The 14,420-nt window shown below is 45.7% G+C and overlaps 1 protein-coding gene across 2 annotated transcripts in view; it reads right to left on the reverse strand.

The window, feature by feature from the left end:
• RASGEF1B (RasGEF domain family member 1B) overlaps positions 1-13,959 on the reverse strand; it is a 33,087-nt gene extending 19,128 nt beyond the window's left edge. Inside the window, exons 1-3 of one of the 2 annotated variants that reach the window (XM_059470156.1) lie at positions 13,850-13,959; positions 1,664-1,846; positions 101-223 (exon numbers count right to left, since the gene is read on the reverse strand). In XM_059470156.1, coding sequence (XP_059326139.1) covers positions 101-223; positions 1,664-1,840 — 300 coding nt within the window. In that variant the 5' untranslated portion in view covers positions 1,841-1,846; positions 13,850-13,959. Of the gene's footprint in view, positions 1-100; positions 224-1,663; positions 1,847-2,549; positions 2,814-13,849 lie in introns of those variants that run through there. The other variant, XM_059470157.1, reaches the window with a different exon arrangement.
• Between the last annotated feature and the right edge of the window lie 461 nt (positions 13,960-14,420).

Below are 14,420 nucleotides of genomic sequence, written 5' to 3' on the forward strand. Positions count from 1 at the left end.
TTGTGTCAGGTTTTCAGTCTGTTCTATCCCACTGAGGACCTTCTCGAATAGCAGAGTTTGGGCAGGGAGCTGGGAAGTCCCTGAGAGTGTGGGACCTCACCTTGTCCAGGCCAGGCTCGCTGAGCCTCTGCTGCTCAGTGCACAGCTGGCAGACCTTGGCCATGAGCTCGTACGGGTGCATGAAGAGGCGGGAGCTGAGCAGGAAGGTGAAGATGTACGTCCTCTGTGAGCAAGAGGAAGACATAGAAAAGCATAAATTACCAACATTTTTTATATTTTCTTGAAATGCCTTCCTGAAAACTCTGCTCTTTGTACTTTACTATCTGCAGAAGAAAACTACATGTGGCTCTGCCAAAAGCAATTACTACAGAGGTAATAATTTAATTTAACGCTTATCATTGCTCCAGAACCAATATTATAAATTTGTGCTGGAGCCAAGTTATGCAAGATTAAACCAAAACAAGGCAGGGCAAAGGTAATTTAGCTCTCCTATTGCACACAGCCTTATTGCAAGCTTATTATCTGAAATTACTCGGAACAAAATTTCAACTCATCTTCTCCTGCTCTACAGTAAACTTTTATCTCCTGGATGAAAGCAGAGGGAACTACACAGCTTATTTTTACAGAATAAAAATCAGTAACTGATTCTGAGGTTACAAGAGGAGGCTCCTTATTTTCCTTCGATTTTTGATGTATCATGATTTGAACTCATTGTGAGACGACTATTCAGGATATCCATTCCACTTTCCACTTTGCCAGTAGTTAAGTATCCATGGCACCCACTCTACAAAGACTCTACAACGTTCTGGCTCTAGAAACTAGGAATAAATAATCCTGTTTGACCAACCAGTGTCTAAATTGCTACATATCTGAAGTTTACACTAAGCATTAAGCAGTAGCTTAGGTAATGTGCTGCTGTTAATTCTGACCCAAGTTAAAAAAGATCATGTCTTGGAAACATGAACAGAACTCTGACAATAACAGAAGCTCAATATAAGCAGAGTTATGTCTTCTCTTATGTTTACAAGTAGAGTTGCAGTTTCATCATCCATCAGTTATCCCCAGCTGCCCTCTCCTGCCACCTTTTGATACCATTCTTTTTTATTTTCTTTTCTAAGAATTACAGAAAGTGTCTCAATGCATGGATGTGCCCACACAGGTCAAAAATTACCAACTGACAAACCTCCTGTTGTCACATCCAGCCTCTGCTGATCCTAAATAGTGTGGTACTAGTCCAACATTTTGGTTGCTCATTGCAAGTACACATTGACCTCAGATGAACAATGGGAAATATGCACTAAAACCACTCGGTTTTGCAATAAATACTTTCATTCTGTCACGATGGTGGTCATGCCTTCCTCCTGAGCTTGCCTGGCAGCATTTTTGGGGGTTAATGGTACACACAGTCCATCAGCCATAAGCCAGTCTAGGTGTGTGCTTTATAAATGAGTCACGAGTTGCTCACCATACAACGGGAGTAATAAAGCTTTGGACTTCCTAAGCTGGGTGAGTTATTGCAGGATGTACTCAGGTAAGGCACCTGTTATCACTGCTGGTCAGCCAGCTGAACCCCCTCCTCAGCCATGGATGGGACACAATCTGCTCTTGCAGCACATGTTTCCCTTCAGGAGACACATCAGGCCTGGCCACACAGTTAACTTACATCAGGATAGTAATCCACGTTGGGTACCAGGTGCTGGATCAGAGCTTCCAGAGACCCCGACAGGAGATTGTTGTCATGGTAATAGAGCCCTCCACAGTTGTCCTCTTTTGACTGATACAGGTTCCTGTTGTAGCTGCTGCTGTCAAACATGGCTGCAAAGGGAGGTGTCTGTGGCATCTTGCCCTGGGGAGACACACAAAAGAGATAAGGGATAATTCAGGGAAGGTACAATGTAAGGGGTTTTCTAACTCCCAGAGATAATACAGCACTAGAAAAAAAACCTCAGTGTCACGTCATGGGTTACTTGCACACAGTAAAGACTGCATTGTTTTCAAGCCTGTGCAGGCCCCTCAGGAAAGGGCCACACAGGCTTTCACCACTGCCTGTCACAATTGCCAGGTGCTTCTTTCCTATCTTGCTGTTTCTTTATTAAATGACAGATAAGATGTTCAGGCTAAGAGTTAGAAGGAGGTACAAAAATCCTAACAGGTTTTGGGAACTCAGACTTTGTATAAAGCTTTTGGAGATGTGACATAACATTCACTTTGGTCAAATCCTGAAAGCAGCTCCCTAAGAGCAGCACTCTGAGGGGAAGCAGGCTCAGGCTGTCCCAGTGCCAGTGCAGAAGGAGAGAGACTGAAGTGAAGCCCTGGAAAAGTCATGTGAGAACACAGTCTTCTTTATGCAACACGACAGCCATGTAACTGCAATCCCAATCCTCCCATTTCCCAACTCCACCCTGGCAAATTGGTGCTTGGTTTTCCCAATAACACTGTGACAGGCGTGACCCAGGCTAAAGCCTGATGCTTCAGTGCATCTGCCTCCACCTACCCTCTGAGTGGCTCTACAGAAATTTGGAAAAACTTGCCTGGGCATAGTTGCTTACCACTGCTGTCCAAGTTCACCAATGATACAAAAGATGAGACCAGATTCAGAGTTTTGTTAAACCTTCTCCCCAGATTCTGTGAAAATGTGAAAATATCCAGCCTTGTGTTTCCCAGCTTTAGGAAAAATAAAGCAATTACTCATCAGTTTGCATCTCAGTGCCTGTGGAATCAAAATATCAAAATGTCTTTCCAAGGAAAAGATCAGTCAGTGCTGCAGGCTGTTTAGTCACTCAGAGCAGTGGGTAGGCAGCAAGGGGGCCAGGACCACTCAGGAGCTCTTCTGGTAATGCAGTATCTGAAAAGGCCAAAAGATAAAATCTCTCTGATTGCTTGAGTGTTGAGTTATAAACTCCTTCCTTCTCCCTCCTTCCCTGCTTTCTGGGAGTAGCAATTCTTGTCAGTTTAAGGAACTTAGATTTTATAGCCTCGATGGGAAGCTAAGTTTGTGCCCAGTTTTAACCCCAAACAAGCTGGTTTTCTCTACTGCAGCAGTTACTTGTGGGAACCCAGGAAATTCCTCTGGCTGCCCTGGAGGGCTCGAGCCCCTGCCCAGGGGGCGCAGAGACCTTGGCACAGAGCCCAAGACCCCTGTGCTTTTGATTTAGCCCTTGGAAAAAACAATTACCAACCTTTATATGAAGAATTACAAGCCACGACAGTTTAAGTAGAATGATAGTGAATTTATCACAGGGTGAAAAATAGATATTTTTGGGGTTTTTAGAATGGGGGTTCAGGGGGCAAGGTGGAGGGATCTGGGTGTGTCCAGCCTTTCTCCTTCTTCTTCTTGGCCTCCATCTTCTGGGTGATGTTGGCACTTTTGGATTGGTTTAGAGTAGAAGCTCACTGTCTAACACAGGTGATAGGTATTGGAAAGTAATTGTAAATATTGTACACGTAGTTTTTAGTATAAAAAGGTAACACTGCCCAGGGCAGGCAGAGTGCCTCTGACTGTCTTGCTGAGCAGACCTTGGCAGGCCAGGAGAAAGAATTTTATAGATAAGAAACAATAAACAACCTTGAGAATGAGAACTGAGGAATTCTGACTCCTTCTTCAATCTCTGGGCTGGGAAAAGAGACTTTCTAACGTATCTTGGGGTCACTCTGACCAACTAGAGAACCCGAGAGTTACTGGTGCTGATGGGCATTCAGGGAGAGACAGACAAACTGCAAAAGGGGATGGATGGCACTCTGTTTCCAACCCTACCCACAACTTCAAGGCAAGGGAGATCAAACTGAGAACACAATATCCACAGGCTGCTGTGCTCATGTGTCGACATGTGCATGAGAAAAGCATTAATGCCTCTGAGCCATCATTGTAAGAGCAGATGCTGTTTCTTTTCTCCCCATTGTATCAAATCCTATTCGGGAAAAGCCTCTTTAAAGCCACAGGCCTCAGTGAACACCAGCCTGTGAAGGCACCCCGTTTTGAGAACAACTAGTGATGTGACAGCCTGGAGACAAATAGAGTGCTGCCATCTGTGTGCTCCCCAGCCCGCAATAAAGCACTTTTCAGAGTGAGCTCGGTGCAGATGAGAAGCTATTAAGTTATTAGCCAGATTCCTTAGCTCCGACCTGGAGCACCACACAGACTCGCTGCTGCTGGCAGTGTGTCCAGACAATGCAGACATTCAAACCAGCACAAGCCTGAGTGGTTCAGTAAATAAACAGCAAAAGAAAGCCAAAAACAAAGGCAGAGAAGGACAGTGGAGAGAGCCTCCTGGCCTACAGGACCTGTGCTAATTCCACCTTGAGAGGTGCCAAAAGATATCTGCATCAAAATGGGAAAGACTGAAAAGTCTCAGTGCCTGCAAAGTGACATCAGACACTCTATGCAGCTGTTCAACCAGCGTTTCAATTCCATGCAGCCCGACTAACTGGGAGGAGAACAAAGTAAATCCACATGCCACAGTGTAAAGTGCAGGGCTGAACTTAACTGGGTTCCTGTACAAGGGAGTTCAAGTTACTGGGCAGGTGAAGTGCAAGCCTACCATGGCCATGCTGTGCAGCAATAAAGCATCCTGATCCACAAAGACTCTTGGTCCTTCAGGTTCTTTGCAAGGCTAACCCAGTTTAAGGAACAAAACTTTACTGAGGAGCTGACAGGAACCTTCTGCAGTGTTTCCTAGGTTTTCATATCCTGCATGAAAAGCTACAGACTTGAACCAACTCCAAAATATTCTTCAGCCCACTGACACTGAAAGATGTCCTGTTTGCACCAAAATTCAGATTTTTTTCAGCTACTGCAGCGCAGTTTATTCAGTCAAAATGCAAGTGGTAGTGAACAGTGTGTAAACACTGCAATCCACCAAACATTTGCAGCACTGTGGCTCCAAGGTATTACTCCACAGCGAAGTGAGAAAGGCTAGTCTGCATCTGCAAAACAACTTGAAACCAATATTAGCACTTGTAAAAAACCAGGGTGAGTAGTTGTTCCAACCCAGATCTCATACTAACCAAACCAGCCTGATTCAGGGTGAGACTGGAACGTGCAGGGGATTTAGCCAGACTAGCCAGCAATTAGTTTTGATTTCATGCAATCCTCTCAACACAAATCAGGCAGGTGGAAGACACAGTCTCCTAGGGCCTCATCAACAGGAAAGAAAAAATCATCAGGCCAATAATTTGTAACCATGAAATAAAATTCTCAAAAGTCTCTCCCAAAGGGCACATACTGTCTCACTTGTTTGCTGTCTGTTTCTGGAAGCTGCTTGACAGAGAGGGCTCAGTCCTGCCTCAGTGAGACACCAGGTTGTGGTGATGGTCTGTGTGGTCAGATCTGGGTTTCACTTGGAAGTGAGCAGCACACAGGACACATTCCCCCTGTGATGAAAAGAGCTGATAGCAAAGTGTGACAGAGATAAATATAGCATAGTCAACGGGGTGGTTCATACAACACATGTGCTTTTCCAGCATGACTCCTTTATTATCCTGACTTTGACTCCTCTGCTGTATTTTATTTGGAGGTGGAGGCACAAAGCAGCATGCTTAATTCTAATTAGAAGCTTCTTTAGCTAAAGCTTCAGCTGAACCCTGCCTTCAGAATAACTTGAGTGAAACTGAAATGTGGTTGCAAAGCAGATAATGGTCCACAAATCCGTGGCATATAGAGCAGAGGTGTCTTGGAACCTAAAAATATTGTTGACAAAGCACAGCAGGGCAAGATCTGACAAGCAGGAATTGGGAAAAAAGACAAGAAATATTATTCCAATGAAAAATGTTCTGAGAGTTAAAAACTGGAACTTTTTAACTGGGCTTTGGAAACATTTGGCTAGCAATCACATGGAAAGCCATTTATCTCTTCTCTCTATTTTTTTCCCAAGAATGAAAAGAGTGGGATTTTTTTGTTTTGCTTTGTTTTGTTTTCTATTTTATTAAAGATCTGACTTGAAGGAAAGAGCAATGAAATAATTTCCTGGCTTTACCAGTAATGCTCTCCTCTCTCCTGTGACAGAGAGAAGACAAAAACTCTGCACTGTGGAAAGAGGAATACAACATTTTTTTCTGCCTTTAGTATCATTATGGAGAACATGAGACCTTGGGCACTGGGGTCCATATTCTGCCTGTGAGTAGCCTCTGACAAGAAAGAAGCCTCAACCTTCCCAGAACAGCACTGCAAATAGGGAGTGAGAGCCAAAGATGATGTGCTCAAACCCCCACCATCTCCTTGGAGCCAAGTTTCAGTTTGGCAAAACTAAAGGAATCAGACGTGGCTTCCAAGGCTGCCAAGTGCTTTTCCAAACCTTTATGTTAAACAAAAAAAAAAAAAAAAATCTGTTTTCTACTATAAACAGTGAAAGGTTGCATTGGTTTGTTTTAATTTATATTGAAGAGCTCAGGCTGCATATCAGATTCATAAAACAAACTCAGTAACAGGGACAGCTGGTATCCTTCATAGAAGCACCCACTGAGAAGTTCAGTAGTAGCCATAAAAAGTGCCTTTAAAGCCACTGCCAAACATTTTCAGGTACAGTTTTCTCCCACACTATATCCCTCAGGCAGAGGAATGTAGCATTCCTAAGGCACACCTCCCCTTAAAAGATGCAAACTGCAGAAAGCCAATTACAACCCCTCAGAGCTGTTCCCCATACAATCTGAAACCCTTAACCACATTTAACAGGTGATTACCATCCCCCATTGTTATTAAGGATGCCATCATAAAACTGAGGTATGGCAAAACAAAAGACTGACTCCCTGCAGGAGGCGAGCTCCAGAGAGGGCTCTCATTATCCCTGCTCTTTCTTTTGTTAGCAACAAGCCTACAGAAGCCCTTACTGGTCCTTAGCTTTCTTAACCTCATCCCTAACCTCCTGTACAATTTCCCCATATTCCTCCAAACTTACACCCCCTCCTTGTCTCCCCAGCCTGTCTTCCATGAAAAGCCAAGAACCTTCCATTGCAGTGCTCCAGCCACTGATGCCAGTGATATCACACCCATGCAGGCATGTGCATGTCTCTGACTCTCCCTGTTTGTTCCCCATGCCATGTGTGTTTGTGCAGAGCTATCTGAGCCAGGCCCTGGATAAAGGTGACTGGAGCAGCTGGAATCCTTCTGCAGTGCTTGGGGCATCCACCCAGGCTGCCCAAAACAAAAGCACACCTGACCCAGGGGCCGCCCATGGCATTCCACACAGCTCTTCCTGGTGTGTGTGCTTCACTCACAAAGCCTTTTTTGGTTTTTTTAGCACTGAAAGGTAAAGGGAAATTTTACAGCTCAAGCTACTGAGAAGATAAGAAACCTGAAAAACTCCCAGATGGGTGTTTCGTGTGTCTCACTTGCAGAAATTAAGATCACAGAACTGTCCCAGCTCAAGCCTTCTTGCTTCCACTCTTTGTGATGAATTTGCCATACAGTTCTCAGAGTGTGACTTCAGCACCAACCCTGAGTTATAGTTCCTTCTTAGAATTACTTATAAAGTGCATCTTTAAAGAGGCAGAATACAGAATATTTTTTCTTACTCACACAGGACATGAAAAGGGGAGTGGTATTGGCTTTTTCCAGACTGAAATCAAGAGCAAAATTAAGAACCTCTCATTAGGAATCCAGCCCAGAGGAAGAAGACCAAAACTATCCATGCTGGACAATGCCATAACAATAGAAAATATACCTTGCACAGTTGCTGGTGGGGCAAGAAAAGACCTGAGGTGCATGTAAGAAACCTGACTCAGCCTTAAAGCACTCTTTGGTTTTCACTAAAACAGCAGAGGACGAACAATTTTGTAAAGTTTTCCAAAAATCACCCAGGCAACAATAAGCTGCAAAGGAAAATGAAAAACACCAGTAAGCAAAGATTAAAACAGGAACTGAATTTCAAGTAGGGGCATTTTCCTCCTGAATGTGCATTTTTCTTGGGTCTATAAATAGACCCTGCTGATGATTTGGGAAGGTCAGATGCAGCACTGCTGACTGATCACTCACGTATGAGAACTCTGGCACAGTAATTAAGTGAATCCTGAATGACTCGAAATTAAAGTCCTTGGATACTGAACAGCAGAGTTGTGATGGGCATGAACACATTTGTGGGTTTACTTGGGAGCATTAGGAACATTTTGGGGCATTTAAGAATGGCTTGAATTTCCCCAAATCTGCAAGCATAAAAAAGGGAAGGAAACAAACAAGTTCCTCTTTGTTGCTGATATGCTGTAAATCCAAGTTCCCTGCTTAAGCCCCACAACTCAGCTCCCCTTCTATCCTTTCCCATCCTCTTCTTCAGTGGGGCAGGAAGAGAGAGAGAGTCTAATGATGCTGGAAGTGGCTGTGCCAGCATTGCTGCAGTGCCAGAGGAGCACATGCAGGCAGACTGCATCACAGCACAAATCCCAGCTGCAGGAAAATTACTCAGTCCAGGGTGAGGACAGGACATGTGTTCCTCCCAAACAAAACACATGATACAATTTGTCCGTGTTGCTGGACACACAAAAGCAACAGCCTTGAAACACATGACACTAAAAGGATGCCACACCTATAACATATAATTTCTTAAAGCACTTGTCCCTTACCATGACCACAGTGCTGCTGAGATTTCTGTCTGTAGGTTAGGAAACTGAAGAGACCACAATTATTTAAAAAGATATGAAGCATGCTCCATTAGTGACTGATTAATATTTTTAAGTTCATTTTAAGTTATTTTTAATTTCATAGGTAATTTCTTCATCTGGATGCTGTTCTTTTACCATTTGAATGCAAAATAAGGCTTTCCCCATATAAGCGTGGGAATTTTGTAACTTGTACATCTTTTTGCTAATCCCAGTTTCAGAGGAGAAGTTTAAAACATGATTAAACAGGATAAGTATATAATATAAAGTGACATGATGAATTAGCACAGCAGTTATTAAATGTCAGAAGGCACATGAGATTCTAGAAAAGTTCAGTCCATTGCATGCTCCACAGCGACTCTTTAAAACTTGAGGGATTTACAGAATGAATGAAAAGGAAAAATGCACAAGAGTCTCAGGCCAGCCAAAGGATTCAATGAAACACCTCCCATGTTAAAATACAGACAACACATATAGCTATTCTTTTCTACCAAAATTTCTGAGCTGACAGCTGGACTGAAAGCAAGAATGCTACTAAAGCCTTCCAGTTCTTTACCTTACTGAAGCAGGGTGGAGATTTTAGAAGCAAAGCATTCCCCTTATTGGACCCAGTGAAGCACACAACAGTTTTGCCATTTGTTCTTAAATATTACAGCTTAAAACACTAAAAAATACAGCCTTAAAACACTAAAACCTCACCTCTCTGCTCAGCCAGCTGCAGACTGGTTTGTCAGGGCTGCCATCCACCAGCAGGCTGCAGAAGAGCTCCAGAGCCCGGAGGAGCTCAGCAGCCTGGCTCCCACACTGCAGAGGGGCAGCTGGGATGCTGCTCCTCACTCAGCTGATGGGCTGCTGCAGCTCTGAGGTCAGCAGTGTGAAGGCAAGGGAACAGCAGTGATGCTTTATTCCAAAACATCACACTGTAAAACCAGTGATTCAGCAGCTGATTCACGGTGCCTGAGATGTCCAGGAATGGGGTGTGGGGTGGGGTGGACAGATGGGGCCTGTGATGCCACCATGCTATGCTACCCCCCCAGTGAATCAGAACTCTGAAAGGAGTCCTGTAGCTCTGTATCTACAGAGTTCTGCACTCTGCATAATTTCTGTAGCAGGCTTTGTGCCTCCTGCATACTTCAAGCTGACAAAACTGAAATTTGACGTTTTCAACAAAAAATGGGGGCAGATTCCCCTACACTACCACCAGAAGAGAATCACTGTGGTATTAGACTTTCACTGACCTTGGGGAGTGTGATCCATTCCATGTGGCAGGGATGTGAACCCTGGGATGTGACAGGGATGTAATCCTAACCCACCCCAGGTGATCCAAGCCAGAAGATCCACTTTCTCTATCTGCATGGGCAGTAGCTAAGCACATTCTGGACCATTTCAGAGTGATAACCAGCTTCATCAAGAGCTGTTCCCATATCTATCCACAGAAAACAGAATTATTATGGCATTATTTCAGTGCTTAGACCTGGCACCTGCTTGTTTGGATCTGCTTCTGACTCTGCTACAAGCTCCTCACGTGGCTTTAGTCAGTTTCTCATTACTGCACTCCTCTGCTTGACAGTACAAAGAGGGATAACTAAGGGGTTATTTCCTTTCGTTAAGCACTAAGATCTTTTTTCAAAAGGTGTACAGAAGGTGTATCTTATATTACTGCCAGGAGCATGGTACTAGCCTTAAGCATGATGCTCTCTTGACATGGTTCCTTCTTCAACCTCATCAAAGCAAGATAACTTCTGAATCCCAAAAAGTCTTTGCAGACACTCATGCTTAGCCTTTTGGTGCTACATACAGTACACTTCTAAAGAAAACACCTTTCCCTTTTGTAATCATAATAGGCAGCCAAGTTATAATTTACAACAGCAAGCTGCTGTAGTGTTAAATAACAGTACTAAATTTCATTTTCTACCTAAAACCTCATTGCCAGATGTCTCTGCCATTTAGATGATGCAGAAAAATATGCTGGTTTTAGGGCAAACAATTCATAAGATTTTTTTTCCCCGATCACTGAGTCCTTATGTCTCCATGAGCAGTACAGAATTTTCACTGACACTTCAATATACAGCAGGTTGAAAGCAGTATATTCACAGTTTCTGCAACAGAAATACTTCAGTCAAAGTACTAACTGATCACCCCACTATCACCACAACAACAACAAAAATATACTTTCCAGTATCTAGACTGAAGATAAAAATGGATGGCTGCACTTTGTCAGCTAAGAGAGGAAGTACAGCTCCATATCTGCACCAGCTACACTTGCCTCTCACCCATTTATATCTGGGCTGGGTATCAGCCAGAGGCTTCTAGAACAGAGCAGGGTCTGAGGTACAGAGGACTTGTAAACAGCCGTCTGCAATCAGCTTGCTTGACTCCTTGGGAAATCAAAGAGAAGCATCTTATAGCCAAAATGACTGCAAAGATGTTCTTCCCCAGTCAGGGCAGGCCCACAGCAGCCTGGTTGGTGCCAGCCTTCGGGACCAGCAGCAGTTCCCGTGCCCGACTCAGGGTGGACCCCTGGGCTGTGCAATCGATGGCCAAACGCTCCTTGCCCTGCAACAATTACATCTATTAAGTCACCACCCAGTAGGTATGATATTGAGCAAATGGACACCACGCCGGGCTGTGAAAAGATCATTACAAACGTGGCCTAACAGCGTCTGAACCCCAGCAGGATGTTTAAGGGAGGATCAGCTCTAGTCCTGATGGACAAGTACAGTCAGTTCAGCACGCTACATTCATGCAGAAAGCACCTGGCCTTGTATCAATGAGAGCAATTACCTCACAGAATACCCCACTCCTCAGGCTGACTCAAGCTTATTTATCCTCTGTCTTACTCCTCACGAATCCGAAGGTCTCACAGCTCCCAGGCTCCTCTCTGCAGGTGTGTTACCTGGCATTTCTGGCCCTATTTCCAGGTGTGACCAGAAGCAGGCAGAGTACCTCACCCCCTGGGAGGGGCAGGTGACCTGGGCAACATTTTATTCTGGGGAGAAGATGCATTTTGATGAATCGAACCCAAAATAGCCAGAATGCATGGATCTGAGTCATTCAGTGCTATTCTGGAGCCGCCTAGGGAGAGTGAGCTGGATTGTTGTCATGATCCTGCACATTTCCTATTTAAAAATACAGCCATACTAAATGCCACCCCTTCAGGTTCCTCACAGTAGCAATTTAGTTTTTTAATACCACTTCTTACAGCAGCTAGAACAGAGGAGAAATTAGCAACAGCTTTCAGCTGGAGTCTTTGCCTCCTGTTTGTAAATTAATGTATTGTCTTGCTGTGGCTGCAAAATGCTCTCTGGAAGCTTTGTTTACAAGCTCATTTTCTATCAAAGTGTTTATTAGATGATGTGGCTCAGTCCCTCATACCCGTGCCAAGCAAAGGGTGCTTGTCAGTGCTTGCAGAGTACACCTGTGTGTTTACTAACATTTGGAAAAAATCCTTAAGTATGTGCAATCACAGATTGTGCTTCCTCCCCTGAAATGCAGGCAATCTATCCCAAACTGCCCTTGGGATATGTCAGCAGAGCCTTACAGTGATGTACAGCACAGACTGGCAGTATCATCCACACACAGTCCTTCCTGTCTTCACCCCAAGAAAACCTCACTTTTTAACCACCCAGTTAGGAAAGTAAAGCCCCACACTGTCAGCTTTTCCAGTCCATATTCCTTCACTGATTACGCTCCAGGGCTGAGCTGTGCCTGTCACTCCTGTCACAGTGTGCCAGCACTCACCGCACAGGCCGGGAGCAGGCACGGTGACCCCGCACGCCCCGAGGAATGTTTGGATAACCCACACAACCCACACACAGCCACCAACACACAGAGCTGTCCCCCAAAACCTCGGCAGAAAGAAACCACAAAGAATGCAAACCAACAGGGATTCAGCACACCACACAAAAAAAGCCTTTCACTCAGTGCGTGGCACAGCTGTGAGCTTAACCCCTGCTAAATCAGTCATTTCTTTCCTCTTTTACAAAGATTTAACAAATCCTACAGCGGCCCGTTTCAGTCCTGCTGTTCAAAGGAGTGATATCCCCACTGCTTATCCAAAATCAGAGCTCGGTCTCAGCTTATCCAAAATCAGAGCTTGGTCTCAGCTCTCTCGGTACAGCTCATCAGTTAGCTGCTTGTCTTGAGTATATTTAGCATTGATTTTCAGCTGATTAACAGCCTCTCTCCAAGGCATCTCATTTGGAAGCCCTAAGATAAGCCTGAGGAAGCCGTACTTCAAAAAGCTCTTCTCAGCTTTCAAAACAGACAGCCTGGAGACCCAGTCCTGCCTGCCCAAGTCCCAGTTTGTCACAGATGGCATAGATGACATCTCAGCCCACCAAGGCGCTAATCTCACTGAAAGCAGCCCCCTCAACATTCCTGCCTTAGAAATAGCTGCCCGAGGTACAGAGCACCTCTTTGTTCCCGGCTCTTTTGATTTTTCAGGCCATTCTTGCCCTTTGAGAGGAGGCAGCCCTCCTCCGCTCTGTTCCGGAGAACTCCTCTGGAAGAGTTCCTCATCCCCCTGCGTTGTATTTAGCTTTACACACGGGCAGACTGGGAGGCACTGCTTGTTAGGGCTGCCTTAGCTTACAGTCCGGACTGACACACTGACCTTGGGTCATTTAACACTGATTTGGGGTCATTTAACACTGATCTGGGGTCATTTAACAGTCCTTACTCGCCTCGTACCCCTGAACTGCTGCTACCCCACACAGCGCAGGAGGCTGAAGTTTTATCACACTCACACTCGGCAGATGCCCAGTGACACACATACACACAGACACATCCCGCCCACACCCCCATTTTACTCAGCCCTACAAACACAATCTGGTAGATCAGTGCTTTTTTATCCTTCCCACTCAAAAAAACCCCCCAAAAAAACCAACCCACTAATCAGTTGAACTACCGGGTGTAAAGAAAAGCAGGGAAAGCTTCTCCAAGGATTAGAGCCACAGGGAAAAAAAATCACATCATGCAGTTTTAGGATCCTGTTTTATCTTACTATAGAGAAGGGGATAAGGACCCAATCACTGCATCACCACTGCTGGGTTGAAGTCTTCCCCAGTATGCTGATACCCCCCAAAAAGTAGCTCTGTCAATACAGAACTGGGTAGCCAGGAAGGAGATTAAACACCAGGAGGAATGAGACCGTCCTGCCGGAGGTGGCAAAGAAGACAGAGATGGATATATAGATGGATGTACAGACAGATAGATGGACGGAAGGATGGATGGATGGACCGACCAGACGCACCGCAGACTATACCTGGAAGCGGCAGGTGCTCCCGGCCCCAGACGCTGCTTTACGGCTCTCACGCACTCATCATCCCCGACACGGCACAGGACAGCACGGCTCGGCTCCGCACGGACTGTGCCGGCGGCGGGCGGAGCGCCGGGAAGCGCCGGGAAGCGCCGCTCCCGCCCCGTCCCTCCCGCCGCAGCGCCCGTGCCGCGGGAGGCGGAGCGCGGTGCGGCCCGCCCGGCCCTCAGCGGCCTGTGGGGGCACCGCGGGCAGCGGGCAGCGGCGGGGAGGTGTCCCCTGTGCTGGGGCTACCACGGGCAGCGGGCACCGGCGGGGAGGTGTCCCCTGTGCTGGGGCTACCACGGGCAGCGGGCACCGGCGGGGAGGTGTCCCCTGTGCTGATGCCAGCCTCGGCTGGTGTGCCGCTGGCCCAGCACCATGAGTCTTCCAGGTCGTATTTCCAGCACAGAGGATTTCTTTCCTCAGCCCAGTGCTGTTTTTTCTCTCTCCCCAGTTGTCGTCCAGTTCCCCCTCCAGCTCATGCATGGTAATATTCAAAAAGATCTTGTACAGATCCATCACCACTCCCTCCATT

This window comes from Ammospiza nelsoni, chromosome 4 (genome assembly GCF_027579445.1).
Source record: "Ammospiza nelsoni isolate bAmmNel1 chromosome 4, bAmmNel1.pri, whole genome shotgun sequence".
Taxonomy (NCBI): domain Eukaryota; kingdom Metazoa; phylum Chordata; class Aves; order Passeriformes; family Passerellidae; genus Ammospiza; species Ammospiza nelsoni.